General features: G+C 43.4%; 1 protein-coding gene across 11 annotated transcripts in view; it reads left to right on the top strand.

The window, feature by feature from the left end:
- The window catches only part of RYR3 (ryanodine receptor 3), a 515,713-nt gene that overhangs the window by 416,140 nt on the left and 85,946 nt on the right, over positions 1 to 13,627 (top strand). For all 11 annotated transcript variants that reach the window (XR_008992553.1, XR_008992552.1, XM_057488647.1 and 8 more), the window contains exons 54-62: positions 2,022 to 2,168; positions 2,367 to 2,429; positions 3,589 to 3,664; positions 3,783 to 3,906; positions 6,341 to 6,456; positions 7,002 to 7,069; positions 8,006 to 8,127; positions 12,605 to 12,654; positions 13,059 to 13,119. Coding sequence is in view for 9 of the 11 variants with exons in the window: in XM_057488647.1 (XP_057344630.1) it covers positions 2,022 to 2,168; positions 2,367 to 2,429; positions 3,589 to 3,664; positions 3,783 to 3,906; positions 6,341 to 6,456; positions 7,002 to 7,069; positions 8,006 to 8,127; positions 12,605 to 12,654; positions 13,059 to 13,119 (827 nt within the window). In the remaining 2 variants the exon portion in view is untranslated. The remainder of the gene's footprint in view (positions 1 to 2,021; positions 2,169 to 2,366; positions 2,430 to 3,588; positions 3,665 to 3,782; positions 3,907 to 6,340; positions 6,457 to 7,001; positions 7,070 to 8,005; positions 8,128 to 12,604; positions 12,655 to 13,058; positions 13,120 to 13,627) is intronic.

Here is a 13,627-nt window from a genome sequence, read left to right as displayed (position 1 = left end):
CTAACTGGTTTTCTTGGTTTCACTGCAGATGGCTGGTAATTACAGATATGCTTTGGTTATGTAACTATACTCCTATTATGTTAATGTGTGTGTGCAATTTAAGTAGTAGCTTAAAACCTATACATGCTGAAGTTACTCTACAAGAAGATATGTCAAAGAAATAATCAATCTTCCCATGTTTTCTTCCGCCTGCTACTTCTATAGCTTTTCTTCTTCCTTCCTAATTACAACCCTTAAATAGAATTCGTGCCTCATATCAAATTTACCGAGTATCATAATTCTTCCAAGTGGTAAAGATACCTCAAGACAAATGCTGGGCATAGAAGCCACAGGGCATAAATATGCAAAGAAATAAAAAGCTAACTTTTTCAAACAATAAGGCTTCTCTCTCACTTACCAACTTCACATTTCCCTGTATGGCCCCGGAAGATGACTGGTTAGCCAGAGACGGGTAAGATTCCTCAAGGGAGGAACAACCTAAGACAGGCACAGTCGCAGGGGGGCCATCAGGTGAGAAATTGGGGATCAACAGAGGTGAGGCTTAGAACCTCACCCCCCCGTTCTGAGAGAAATCTTCTGCATACGTGGATGTTTTATTGCCCTGGTCTAGCTTGGATTAACACATAGTCTACAGGCACACACCTGATCATCTACATGTGCTCTCTTACAACACTAAACTATGTTTTCTACCTTTATCTTGTATCTACCTACCACTTCAGCATTTTATTAAAAATAATAATAATAAAGAGAGAAATGTGGTATCCACATATAAATCAAGTATAAAAACCAAATGAGTATTCATATTTGAACTGACTGTTTAGAGTTCATAATGCATGAGCAAAACCGAAAGTTTCTGTGATGACTGCCCTTGTACTGTTCACTATGTAACTTATTCATTATGTAAGAATTTGTTCTCCATGTAAGAACTTGTTTGTTATGCCTCAGAAGATTGGAGACTGACAAAAATTAGGCTTGGGGTGGATTAATGATTGTGCATTGAGCATTGACTCCCCTATACAGAATTTTATTGTCGTTAACAACCATTTGATCAATAAATATGAGAGATGCCCTCACAAAAAAAAAAAAAAAAAAAAAAAAAAAATTTCATTCAACTCAACTCTGAATTCCTATCTTGGTGTCAGTAAGAGTTCCTTATAAGCTTCAGGCCTCGTGTCACATGTAAAGAATGACATGCTTCTCTTTGTGTGCATATTGACCATCTATAAAATCGTGAAGCGCCAGTGAAATAAGCCAGGCGGAGAAAGACGAGTACCAAATGATTTCCCTCATTTGTGGAGTATAACAATGAAGCAAAATTGAAGGAACAAAACAGCAGCAGACTCACAGACTCCAAGAAAGGACTAGTGGTTACCAAAGGGGAGGGGTGGGAGAGGGCAGGTGGGGAGGGAGGGAGAAGGGGATTGTGGGGCATCATGATTGGTGCATATGGTGTTGGGGGGTGTCACAGGGAAAACAGTGTAGCTCAGAGAAGATAAATAGGGACTCTGTGGCATCTAAGTACACTGATGGACAGTGACTGCAATGCGGTATGGGGAGGGACTCGATAATAAGGGTGAATGTAATAATCACATTGTTTTTCTTGTGAAACCTTTATAAGGTATCAATGATACTTTAAAAAAATCGTGAAGCACTCAAAAGACAATTCTAAATATAAGAATTTTAATTCCCAAGCTCGAAGGAGAGCTTTGTGCAGATGCATTTTGACAAATCCTGCTAAATAGCTTCTAGAACATGAGGAGTCACTCTCTTATTCTTGTTCCTTTTCTACAAACTGTGGATGATGCCTGGTACGTTCCCTTTGAACACAGGAGACTGTACTTGTACAGAATGACAGGTTATGTCATTCAGACAAGATGCTGTAGAGGTTATTTTGACCTAGTAAAAGGAGGCTGGAGCCAGTTAGCACCCCTGTCCACTGTGGGATCCCACCTGCAAAGGGAGACAGGCCAGTCGGTTCTGGGACATGCTCGGCAATGCTCTTCTGCTCGGTTTTCTTCCAGGAGAAGGAAATTTATCGCTGGCCTGCCAGAGAGTCCCTGAAAACCATGCTGGCTGTGGGCTGGACTGTAGAGAGGGCCAAGGAGGGAGAAGCCCTAGTCCAACAGCGGGAAAGTGAGAAGCTTCGAAGTGTGTCCCAGGCCAGCCAGGTATGGCAGCTGTGCCCAGAGGCCAATGCTGGGCCAGTACAACCCACGGGGGTCTGGGAAGGCTCTTGCTGCGGTATCAGAGGCTAGGACTAGCAAGGACAAGCCCTGGGGATACATCTTTGGCAGCTGAAGTCAGAGATGCTGATAAGAAGAAGGAGAATAATGGCAAACGTAGTGATTCTGCCTTTGCTTTCCTAGGGCAACAGCTACACACCTGCCCCCCTGGACCTCTCCAACGTTGTGCTCTCCAGAGAGCTCCAGGTCAGTGTCGACTCTTTCAGAACAGCGTGACTTGCTCTCTGAAACCCCTCAAGTGCAGGATGTACTACCCTCCAAGGAGTTTTTTTAAAAAAAAGAAAGAATGCCTGGAACATATCAGCACTAAAATATAAAAACCCAGGAGAAGCCACATTGGGCAGAGGCCACAGGGAAAGCCTCAGCAGAATTAACCAATCATCTAGTAAGGTGAGGCTTTACCCTGCTTCCAGGGATAGTATAACAGGCAATTACTCAATAAAGGGGAAATAAACAGCAAATTACTATATCAAAACACAAAGTAGGATGAATAAAAGCAAGGAGAAATGAGTAGTAAATAGACTAAGAGCTGGGAGCAAATCTGTGAAACAGCCCCAGGCTGGGGTGCTTCCCTGGTCCTAGTCGGTCTCCCCGGCCATGAGGACACTTGGATATCCCATAGTGGGTTCCATCGAGTCCCCCATCATGGTGCAGACAAGCAGTCGTTGCAGGATTTAGGGGCACCTACAGGCAAGAGGATGAAAGTAGAGCCCTAAGGCTCCTCCCGTTCCTGCTCTCTTGAACACGTTGGTGGCCGTGAGCAGCCGCCGCTTGACGCAGTTACTCTTCAGAGAGCCGATCAGGGCAACCCTCTGGGCCTGAGAAAAAGTTTCTTTCCAGAGTTCACCCTTCTCTCCAGGTCACTGTTCTATGAACCTTACACAAATGAATTCTATTTGAGAAATCTTATTTGCAGCCATTTTCTCCAAGATGTGATTATTTATAGAGGGTCAAGCTGGGTTTCAGGAATTTTAGGTATTTGCTGGACACCCCCTCCCAGCTTCCTGTCTCAAGTCAAGGGTAAGATACAGAACTCTTTTGACAAATGAAGTGCCATCAGAATTCAGTTTCAAATGACAATGTGTGTTTCCTCATAAATGTGTCCACCTGCCAGGATAACAAGTTACAAGGGAGGGACAGAATTAGAAATTGTTTTCTCTGTGTATGGGAAGATATAAAACTAATGAGGGGCAGAAGCATGGACTAATTAGTGATGGGAGACACTTAGCAGTGAGCCGTTAGCATCTGGTGGCGCTCTGCTCCTGAGGCTGCCTGAAATAGCCTGGCAGGTAGGAACCCATTTTTCATGCTTGCCTTCACTCTGTTGTCTCCTGGTGGGACACAGGGAATGGTAGAGGTCGTGGCTGAGAATTATCACAACATCTGGGCCAAGAAGAAGAAGCTGGAGCTGGAGAGCAAAGGTGAGCTGGGTTCACAGCACCCTCCGCAGAAGGTGAGCTGGGCGGGGAGGGGCAGGTCATTTCTCCCAGAAATGCAAAGAGCCAAATATTTTGTCATTTCTCCCTATCCTGACCCCAGGTGGCGGCAGTCACCCCCTTTTGGTGCCGTATGACACCTTGACTGCCAAGGAAAAGTTCAGGGACCGAGAGAAGGCACAGGACTTGTTTAAATTCCTCCAAGCGAACGGCATTATGGTTTCTAGGTAAGTCATCTTCCAGGCGATGCTAGTGGGATGGGCTGGCCTCTGGGTTTGCTCTCTCCCTCTCCACCTGCTTGCAAAACTGGTTCAGTCTTTTGAAATGAAAAAATTTTTATTTTAGAGCGTGAAACCCTCTTTTCTGATATTACAGGACTGGTTGACATAAATTTTTAAAAATCAGTTACAGCAAAGAACGATGATAAATTATGTACATGTACCTTGAACATTTAATTGTAACTTAAAACATATAAATATGCATTCATTCACAGATACTGTGCTCTAGGCCCCACAACCTTTTTTATTTTTTTGTATGTTTTATCTATCGGAGTTCTAAGCCATATCCATAATGCATCCTCACAGCTTTAGAATTGGGGCTTCTTTCAGAAGCAGTGAGAATTAAGGCACAGAGAAAACAATGTAAGTACAGTATTTTTCTAGATTTTTTTTCCCGGTTTCCTCCCCTGCCTTTTACAGTTGTCTCACTCAAACCTAATTCAGGAACCCTGTACTTGGAAACTTGGAACTGCAGGTCCTTGCAAAATATGCAGCTTAGAATCAACAGTTTTCTTCACACTTTTATTTTGTCATTCTATATGATATTTAATTAAGTTTCAAATTTGCAGCAGTAAGCATAACTGCCATAAACAGTCTTGGAACATAGGGAACAGATACTTATGAAGATCCAGCTCCCCTGGGGAGATGGAACAAATCATGATTTCCTGAGACCTTTTATCTCAACTTATGTTTGTCAGAATTATCTAGAGGAATGTTTTATATGAAGATGGTTCTTGGCTGCTTAAGTCATAAAGGTAGAACCTGATTCTTGCTGGTCAGATGTCAGTGGTGGTGTGTGATGCAGGATCCTGCTTGCTGAGTCCTTTGTGGAATTGAAAAACAAGCTTGTGTTCCTGTTCTGATATAGCCACGCCTCCCGAAGGAAACATTTGCGGAGGCTGATGCTTCGTCTTTTAGTTGCCTACAGAATCTCTGCCACTGTATGGCAAACACCCAAATAAAAATCCATACGAATATTTCTACTGTAGCTCATTTGCAGAAATAACAAAACTTATTTGCCCTATTGTCGAGCAGGAAAGGTCAGACAGTGGGAGACAGCCTCCAGGGAAGCATTTGAGAAAGACTCCCATGTCATTTTAATCCTGTTCTCAACACCAAGATAAAATTCCTACTGTGATTTGCTGATAAAGAACTTGCTCAGAGAAATGAAAAATCCCTCCTTACTATAACTGAAAAGGAAATAGGGAGACAAAACAAGGATAATCGAATTCAGCTGACATATCCTAATAGGTGTTTGCCATGTGCCAGCCCCTGTGGAGGTCATTTGGATGTGCAGATGAGGACAAAGACTGCTGACACCATATCTCCTGCTTTCCTGCTGTGCATGCTCAGACCTGCTCTATCCTCAGCCTCTCCTGCTCTCCCCATGCTCAAGCCAAAAACCTCGACTCTTCCCTTTTTCTCCCAATGCACATCTAATCCTTCAGGAAATCCTGATGGTTCTACCATTAAAAGGCACCCAGAATCTGACCACTTCTCACCCATGCCATGCCATCACCATCATTCCTGCATGAGTCTCCTCCCTGGGCAGCCTGCTGTGCAACCCTTGCTCTCCATGGTCAGTTTTAAACCTAGCAACTAAAATAATTATTTTAGAATGTCATTTCTCTACTCAAAACTTTCAGTGGCTTTCCATCTCAAAGCAAAAGCAAAATTTTAAGGATGGCCCACAAGGCCCTAATGATTTACTGCACTGCCCACCCACACTCTGCCTTCTCACTTCCATTCCATCCACCCAAGCCTCTGCCATATTCCTTCAACTCGGCACGCATGCTTCTCCCTCAGGACCTTTGCACCACCACTCCCTCTGCCTGGAAAGCTCCCTCCCCATGTGTCCATGTGACTCACTTCCTTCCAGCATTTACTCTGATGTCCTCCTCCCAATGAGACCTGCACTGATTGCCCTGTGTAACACTATCATATGCTGGCCCCACTTCAGGCTCTCATAGGCCCTCTCAGCCTGCTTTAATTTTTGTTTTTCACAAAACTTGGTAACTTCTAGCATTCCATATAGTTTATATTTTCTTTTACATATTGTTTATGTCTGTTTACAGCTAGCCACGGAAGTTCCATGAGAGTAAAGTTTCTTGTTTGCTTCTCTGGTGTGTCCCCAGTTCAGTATTTGTTGAATGAATGGTAAGATCTTACTGAAAAATCCTTTCAGAAATTATTGCAGTACAGGTGTTGTGTGCACACAGAGGCAGGTTCCAGATGCCAGGGGAAGTCAGTCAAATGATGAATCAGGTCACTAAACCAGGATAACCATTAACATTTGGAAAATGAAGTCAGTGTAGCTTGGATTGCTGATGCTGCAAAGTCACATGGTGCTGTTACTTCCTGGGTTCACCCATTTCTAACCTAGGGGTATGAAGGATATGGAGCTGGACGCCTCCTCCATGGAAAAGAGGTTTGCCTATAAGTTTTTGAAGAAGATCCTGAAATATGTTGATTCTGCTCAAGAGTTTATTGCTCATTTGGGTAAGTATCATTGTGAGATATCACAAAATCTGTGTGCTTCTCATAATGTACAAAAGAATTTGATATTCCTTTATTAAAGGATGATGCTTCAGTAGCTGTTCATGATTCACTTAGACATATGGTTTTGGGGTGGGGGGATGGAAAATAGTGGCTGAGATTCCCCCTTCCTGCACCCCACCCCCATTACACTTAAATAAATCTGTTTCGTCCTTTGTTTCTCTACTGGGTTTGAGTTCAATTGAACCATTTGTCATTTTACATGTAATACACCCTATTTTAACTTTTCCATTGTTTTGTCTGTGACTGTGGGCATATGACTCAGCCTTTCTGAAACTGTTCTCAATAATGTGGAGAAAAGGGTAGGGAAACAGCTTCAAGAATTGACACAAATAACTAACCAGCTCAATTGAAAAGTACTTTGTAAAATAGAAGATAAACTGTAAAATCAAAAGACCTTTAGAAAAGCTACTCTGTTTCTAAAACGCTATGACTGTTTTGTTTTTGCTTGAACTCTGGCCAATTTTGTGTTACTTTTGTCTCTGTAGAAGCCATTGTTGGCAGTGGGAAAACAGAAAAGTCTCCCCGTGACCAGGAGATCAAATTCTTTGCCAAAGTAAGTGACCCTCTGCATTTAACCAAATTACTTTCTTCCTAGCATCTGTGCAATTTAGGGTACAAGTTAAACTGATTCAGCAAAGATATCTAAAATTCCAATGGCTTTAATGAGCTGGACATATATTTCTCTGCTGTGGAACAGTCCCAAGGCAGGTGGGTGGTCCAAGGAGGTAGCCAGACTGCTCTGCTCCACACCATCACCCAGGGAGCCAGGTTCTTCCCTCTTGATGTTCCACCATCTTCTGAGGTGTGGTCTGCTTCATGGTGGGCCAGACAGAACACCTGTCCTGCATCTGTAGGAATGGGGAAAAGGAGAGGGGAGGGTAAGCTGCTGTTTTTTAAAATTCTATCTCTGAGGCTGTAACTCAGTCATTTTAGCCTAGCTGCAAGGGAGTCTGAGTAATGCATTCTCAAGCTGGATGACCCTGTGCCCAGCTAAAACACAAGCATTTCTGTTGCTAAGAGAAAGAAGGGGAGAATGAATGTGGGTGCCAGTGGGCAGTCTCTGCCATACAACACTACTCAGAGGACTAAATGCATGTGAGGCCTTGGGTAGCCGTGCCTGAGCAGAGACAGATGTTCAAAGCTAGTAGTGCTAGGCCATGTCCCAAGTGTGCCTGTTGGATGCCATCCCCAGGAAGCAATGTCTAAGTGCAGGTGTACCACAGGACTCCACTGAAAATGCTGACTCAGGGCCATATGCATATTTCTTTCGGCCCTTAGTCAGTAGCCCTATCCTTTTACCTATCCCCAAGACCTCTGGTGTGAAGCATACAAGAGGAAAATATGTAGCAAACTGGGATTTACTAGGTAGAGTTTCATGTAAATCCCAATGTTCAGAGGCTTTTGGCTCACTGAGAAGAAACTTTTTCTAAAGAACGAACAGAAGGGCTTGGCTAGCTTCCTAGAAGTTAATTTATGGTGGATTTCCCAGGTTCTCCTCCCGCTGGTGGACCAGTACTTCACCAATCACCACCTCTACTTCCTGTCATCCCCTCTGAAGCCCCTTAGCAGCAGCGGGTATGCCTCCCACAAGGAGAAAGAAATGGTGGCCAGGTGAGTCTACAAAAGAAAGAGAAGGTAATAGTGCTAACATGAGTCATATAAAACCCCAGGTTTCATGGGACTGAACAGTGAATCTTTGGGAGAAGTAAACTGTAGCCTGGTGATTGGTAGATCAGAGGTTTGGGTTATCATATCGGTTTTGAAAATAATTATGTTCATATTTCTCTGTGTACTATCTTGGCAACCAAGATAATCAGTAGGGCTTGGGAAAAATTTACATAGTCAGGTCACCTTCTATCCTGAAATAACATTCAGAAAGAGGTGATGGTAATTCTGAAGTTTAGGAATAGCAAACACAAAACATCAAGAAAAAAACTTTTTTATCCCATTCTTATCAGGCTCTTAAATTTAAAGTTTTTTTGGAAAGAATCCGGTAATACAAGTCCTAGTGTGGATGATCTCATATTTTAAACCCAGAGCAACATAATTCAACTTACATTCCTAATAGGCAAAAAATTTTTCATCAAAAGCACCAATCTACCTTCTCATTTCATGAGGTAAAAACATGTGGACACCTCAGCAGAGGTAAGAATAAAGAGGATATTTCATGATCAGGCTAAGGGATGGATTCTACCATGCCTCCAGTTCTCTTCTTATTTGATTTATGAATGACAAGGAATAGATTAGTTTCTAAATGGCAAGAAGTTAAAGACTGTAATGGAAGCAATCTGTCAAGTCTTCCCTAGCATCCATTGATAACAAACAGTGTGCATTTTACTTTATAAGGGCTCAGCCATTAAATACCACTATCTTTGGGAGGATATTCAACTTTAGCTTTTAGCCAACATTTATTAAACACATCGTAGCTAAGCAGTGAGCTCAGTTTTTCATATGCAAGAGTTATTGGCCACTTGTGTGTCATTATGAAGCATCACAGTGTTGTAAATTCTAAGAACTGCCTGTGTATGATGTCCATTTTGTAGAGGAGGAAACTGAGGCTTGGGCAGGTCCACTCTAGTGCCTGTGGTGACCCAAGAAGTAAATTATGGCAAGAATGAAACTTAGTCCTTTCTATCTACTTCAAGTGCCATTTTCTCTGCACTGTAACTACTTAACCTAACTTATGAAGGAGAAGGATCCCATCCTATCAAAATGAGACACATTTTGAATCAGTTACCAACCAGAGATTTCCTAAATATTTTCAGGATACACCAGTATATTTTGTAAGAAGTTAAGGAAATGAGGAGCAAAATGAAATATTCAGATAATCCAACAGAGGGCAGGTGTGTCTATTTTCTTCATCTATTTTTCTTAGATTATTAATTCATGGAAATGTAACATTTGTTCAGCCAGGCACCATTTGTCACAGCTGAAATACAACCAGGAGCTGATCAGCCTTGCAAATAACTTCCAGATCCATCAGTGTGCTGACTGCCTTCCCACAGAAGCAGTTGTGTCTGCCCTGAATGTGTTCATATTTCCAGACCCTCCTGTTTGCTTCCTTTGCCCTTGTCCCATCTCTTCTGCATCTGATGCCATTCACCAATGCTTCCCAGACTCTCTCCCCTGGGATCCCTTAATTCCTTTAATTCTTCACCTTCAAATTCTGAGAGAGGGGAGGCATATGGAGACCATAACTCTGGGCTGAGCACAAATTATGGGCCCTCCAGGGGAAAAAAAAGGGCCTCTGGAAATTTCAGGCCCTGGCCTTAGAATGCCTGAGAAATGCTTCTGAAAGCAGGGCGGAGAGCCATGTTAGCGTTAGGATCAAACCAACCAAGCACCTGCTTTAGTTACAAAAATATTATTCTGTATTTATTCAAAGCATACATTCACTTTGAAGCATTTCACCAGAAATATCTGAGTTTATTAGCTCCTAATTCTAAAATGCATGAGGGCCATGTGATTACTCTGTACCTACAGATGAGCGCTAATGCCCAGAGCGGTGCACTGGCTTCCCCAGCTGCTCATGGCAGAGCCTCGGGCCTCAGGTCCCTGCAGGCTCTCGCCTTCCTGCAACTCCATGATTTTTCATCAAATACCTGTTTCTGAAAAAAATTAACACAATGGGAAGAGAAAAAAAGCTGTGTATATTTAATTTCACACTGGCTGGCTGCCAAATTTCTGTTAACTTACACTGAGTTCTCTTAACTCTAGGCCAGGGTTTCCAACTTATTTCTACTGAAGAAACAAATGACTAACCATGAGGGACTCAGTCTGTGATTTCCCAGTATGTGGGTAAAATTGTAATATTTCCAGAATGTCTCACCTGGCTTTAGTACATCTGTGTATCAACAGACACTCAAGAGTGGAGAGAAGTATGGCTTTAGGGCATTTGCATCATTCCGCAGGGGTGGAGAGAAGTTCATCTCCATATCAATGGATAATTACCTAGGCAACCGAGGGAGTGTCTAAACCTGAGAGGGTAAGGGGAGGGGGCTGGCTTGCTTGCTCCAAAGCAGAGGAGAGAAATGGCCCCAGACTGCAATTTGTGAGGGGGGAAGCCGGTTTTGCTTCTGCTGGAGCAGGAAAGAGAGAAGGCCCAGGACTGCAGTTTGTAAGCAATAAATGGATTTTAAACTGTATTTCTCCCTTTGACCCATTTCAGTTTTTAGAGATATTTTGCCCCGGGATTTCCGCTCCCCGGACATACACACTAGATAGCCCAAAGAGATCATAGCATTAATTGAAAACCACGTTGTAACTCCAGGGAGAAAATTCCAGGGCAAAATACCTCTAAAACCAAAATCAGTCAAAGGGAGAAATAAAGTTTAAGAAACCCATTCATTTCTTATAAGCAGTCATCACATCTCTCTCTTGACCATGCTGCAGCAGCACAGAGCTCCACCCAGCCTTTCTGATCTAGATAAGCCCTCACATGCCCTTGTAATTACCTATTGAGATGTAGATGGACCACTTTTCTCCACCCCTTGAAATACTTATTGATAAGGAGTTGGACTATTGCTCTCCACCCCTTGGAAACACCTATTGATATTCAGATGCACTAAAGCCAGGGGAGAGATTCTGGAAATACTGCAGTTTTGCCCACAACTAGGAAGGACTGATTCCTGAAGGGATTACAAAAGGGTTGTCTAGGTGATGCCGGGGGTTCTTGTTTGCAGAGTTGAAGAATGAACTTAGTAAACAGTCAAGGTAGGAGAGCCAGGGAGACTTTTATTCAGAAATAAAGTGAGAGGAAAGAGCTCCTGGCTCACACCAGGAGGGGACAAGGGAGCCCAGAGTGGTTTGTTGTCTAGCAGATTTATAGGCAGTAGAAGATTTTTGGGAACTGAGGGCTTAGGGTGTTGACTTGTGCCACCTGCCCCACCCTCAAGGTGGGCTGGGTTATTATCTGTTTGCTAGGGCTGTTTACAGGGAAGTCACAGCTTATGCTGAGACACCCTTGCAGAACACTCAAACATTCCAGGCCAAGTTGCTCCTGGCCATTTGACCTTTAACTGATCTCACTGAAGATGTCTATATTCCTAGTTTAGTTTCTTTACCCTAGAGAAGTAGTGTGACCTTGACTTTGCATAATGCTGAACACAGAGTTTCAATAGGGACTTTACATTGTTACATTGCTTTGACTGTGAATATCTTGCCTTGCTTTTTCCAGAGGCCCTCCCCCTATTTTGTCCAAGCCCATGGTCCACATCTCATAGGTGTGCCAGTGTCTGATAACATCAGAGTTCTGAGGAAGCTCCTCCCAAGAACAACAACAACCAGGTTCAATTGATGGCCCAGGGTCTCTAGATAGGGTCCATCAGTAGCATGTTCAGAAACACTTATACAGCTCTTTTCTAACTGTGCAAGGCTTTCTGTTAGATACTGTGGAAAGGAAAACAATTAGACACAGCTGGACCTCCAAGGGGTTCCATGGTAGAAAATATGGGTGAAAGCATGGAGTAGGGGCAAAAAAGCACAAATGCACAGCAATGGGCTTTCCTAGCTGCCAAGGACAGCAAGGACCACAACCTGGTCAGACCCATAGACTAATGGGAGACGACAGAGGAAAGCAGTGTCTTAAAATGTCTTTGTTCAACATAATATCCCCCATACCTGAACCATTAACAGTCTTCCAGTCCTGTCTTCTTACCCACCTCCCATCTAAAGGCTCACATCCACAGCGAAGACTACAAAATGATTTGCAAACCATTGCAACAATGAAAAGAGCATGATTCTGTTCAGAATCCTCATTTGTTCCTGTATGTCATACAAATGAACCTTTCAGCACACTGTACTCTGTAGCAAGGGATCATTCATTCACAACACCCAGATCACTGCAAAATACATTGTTGCAGAGGGGTTGTTTTCTGTAAGGTTGGAGCTACTGGGGAGGTCCCCTCTCCTTCAGGACAACAGGATCTACACATGTTACTAGTATGGTCTAGAGGAGGCTTAGAGAGGAACACAGGGATCTTCCCAGAGTGCCATTACACTCTATTTTATAATGTGGGGATCCCGGGGAGATACAAATTAGCCCTTGAATCTCTGTGTCTTTTCAGCTTACATTTTTTTCTCGTTTCAGCCTGTTCTGCAAACTCGCCGCTCTTGTTCGGCATCGGATTTCCCTCTTCGGTAAGTGAAGAGAATCATCACTAAGGGCTTCTCTCTTCCCAGTAATTATCCTGAACTTCATTTTGCCTTTATGTGTGGCTCCCACAGACAATGTGAGCCTTAGGACTAAGGTGTCACCTAAATTTGCCACAGAAAATTGGTCTGAAGTATGATAAATGACCTCTGTCCCCCTTTACAGTTCAGATTTTCCACACCAATGAATGTTTGAAGCTCTGCCTCTAACATCCATCATAAAGCAGGCATGTCAGGCCAGAGATAAATGCACCATCCCTGAACACAGGCCCGGCACTTTGTGCGTTGGTGGTTAATCACACCGGGCTGTGGTTGGTGCCTATAGAGAAGAGTGCAGTTACAAGACAGACTGAATGGTTTGGGGAGTCACAGGAGGTATGTTTTGATTCTAGGGAGCGATTCTACTACAATGGTGAGCTGTCTTCACATCTTAGCTCAGACACTTGACACCAGGTAAGTTTGCCCAGTTTTTTCCAGTCGTTTCTCAAGACTCCCCCTCTGACCCTCTCTTCTGCTTGAATGTACTGAAGAGAAGGCGTGTCATGGCTCTGCAGGGCCTGGGGAGAGAGGGGAGATGGGAAAGATGAATCTTACCATGGCATTACACTCTGTTTCTCAGTTCACAAGATGGAGGGCCACTGTCATGGCACATACTGAACACTAAAAGCTGAGCATTGATCAATTCTTGCTTCTCTCACTGAGTTCTTCATCTTTCAGAAGATGAAATGTATAATGTGACAGAGTGCCACCTTGCAACTAATTCTCCACAAAAAAACAAAGAGCTTCCTGATGGTGGTGAGGCCAGATGCATCCTGGGAGTGGAGAGCCATAGCACTCGGAACTCCGAGTGGCCAAGGAAGGAAATGCAGGGAGATAGGTTTGAGCCCAAGGCCTGAGGATCTGGCAGGAAGGATGGCTAAAGGGGAAAGGAAGTCTTAAAAAATATTGTGTAAATTCTAGA

The sequence above is a fragment of the Manis pentadactyla genome, chromosome 11, assembly GCF_030020395.1.
Source record: "Manis pentadactyla isolate mManPen7 chromosome 11, mManPen7.hap1, whole genome shotgun sequence".
In the NCBI taxonomy this organism is placed as follows: domain Eukaryota; kingdom Metazoa; phylum Chordata; class Mammalia; order Pholidota; family Manidae; genus Manis; species Manis pentadactyla.
This window is presented reverse-complemented; position numbering and strand designations above follow the sequence as displayed.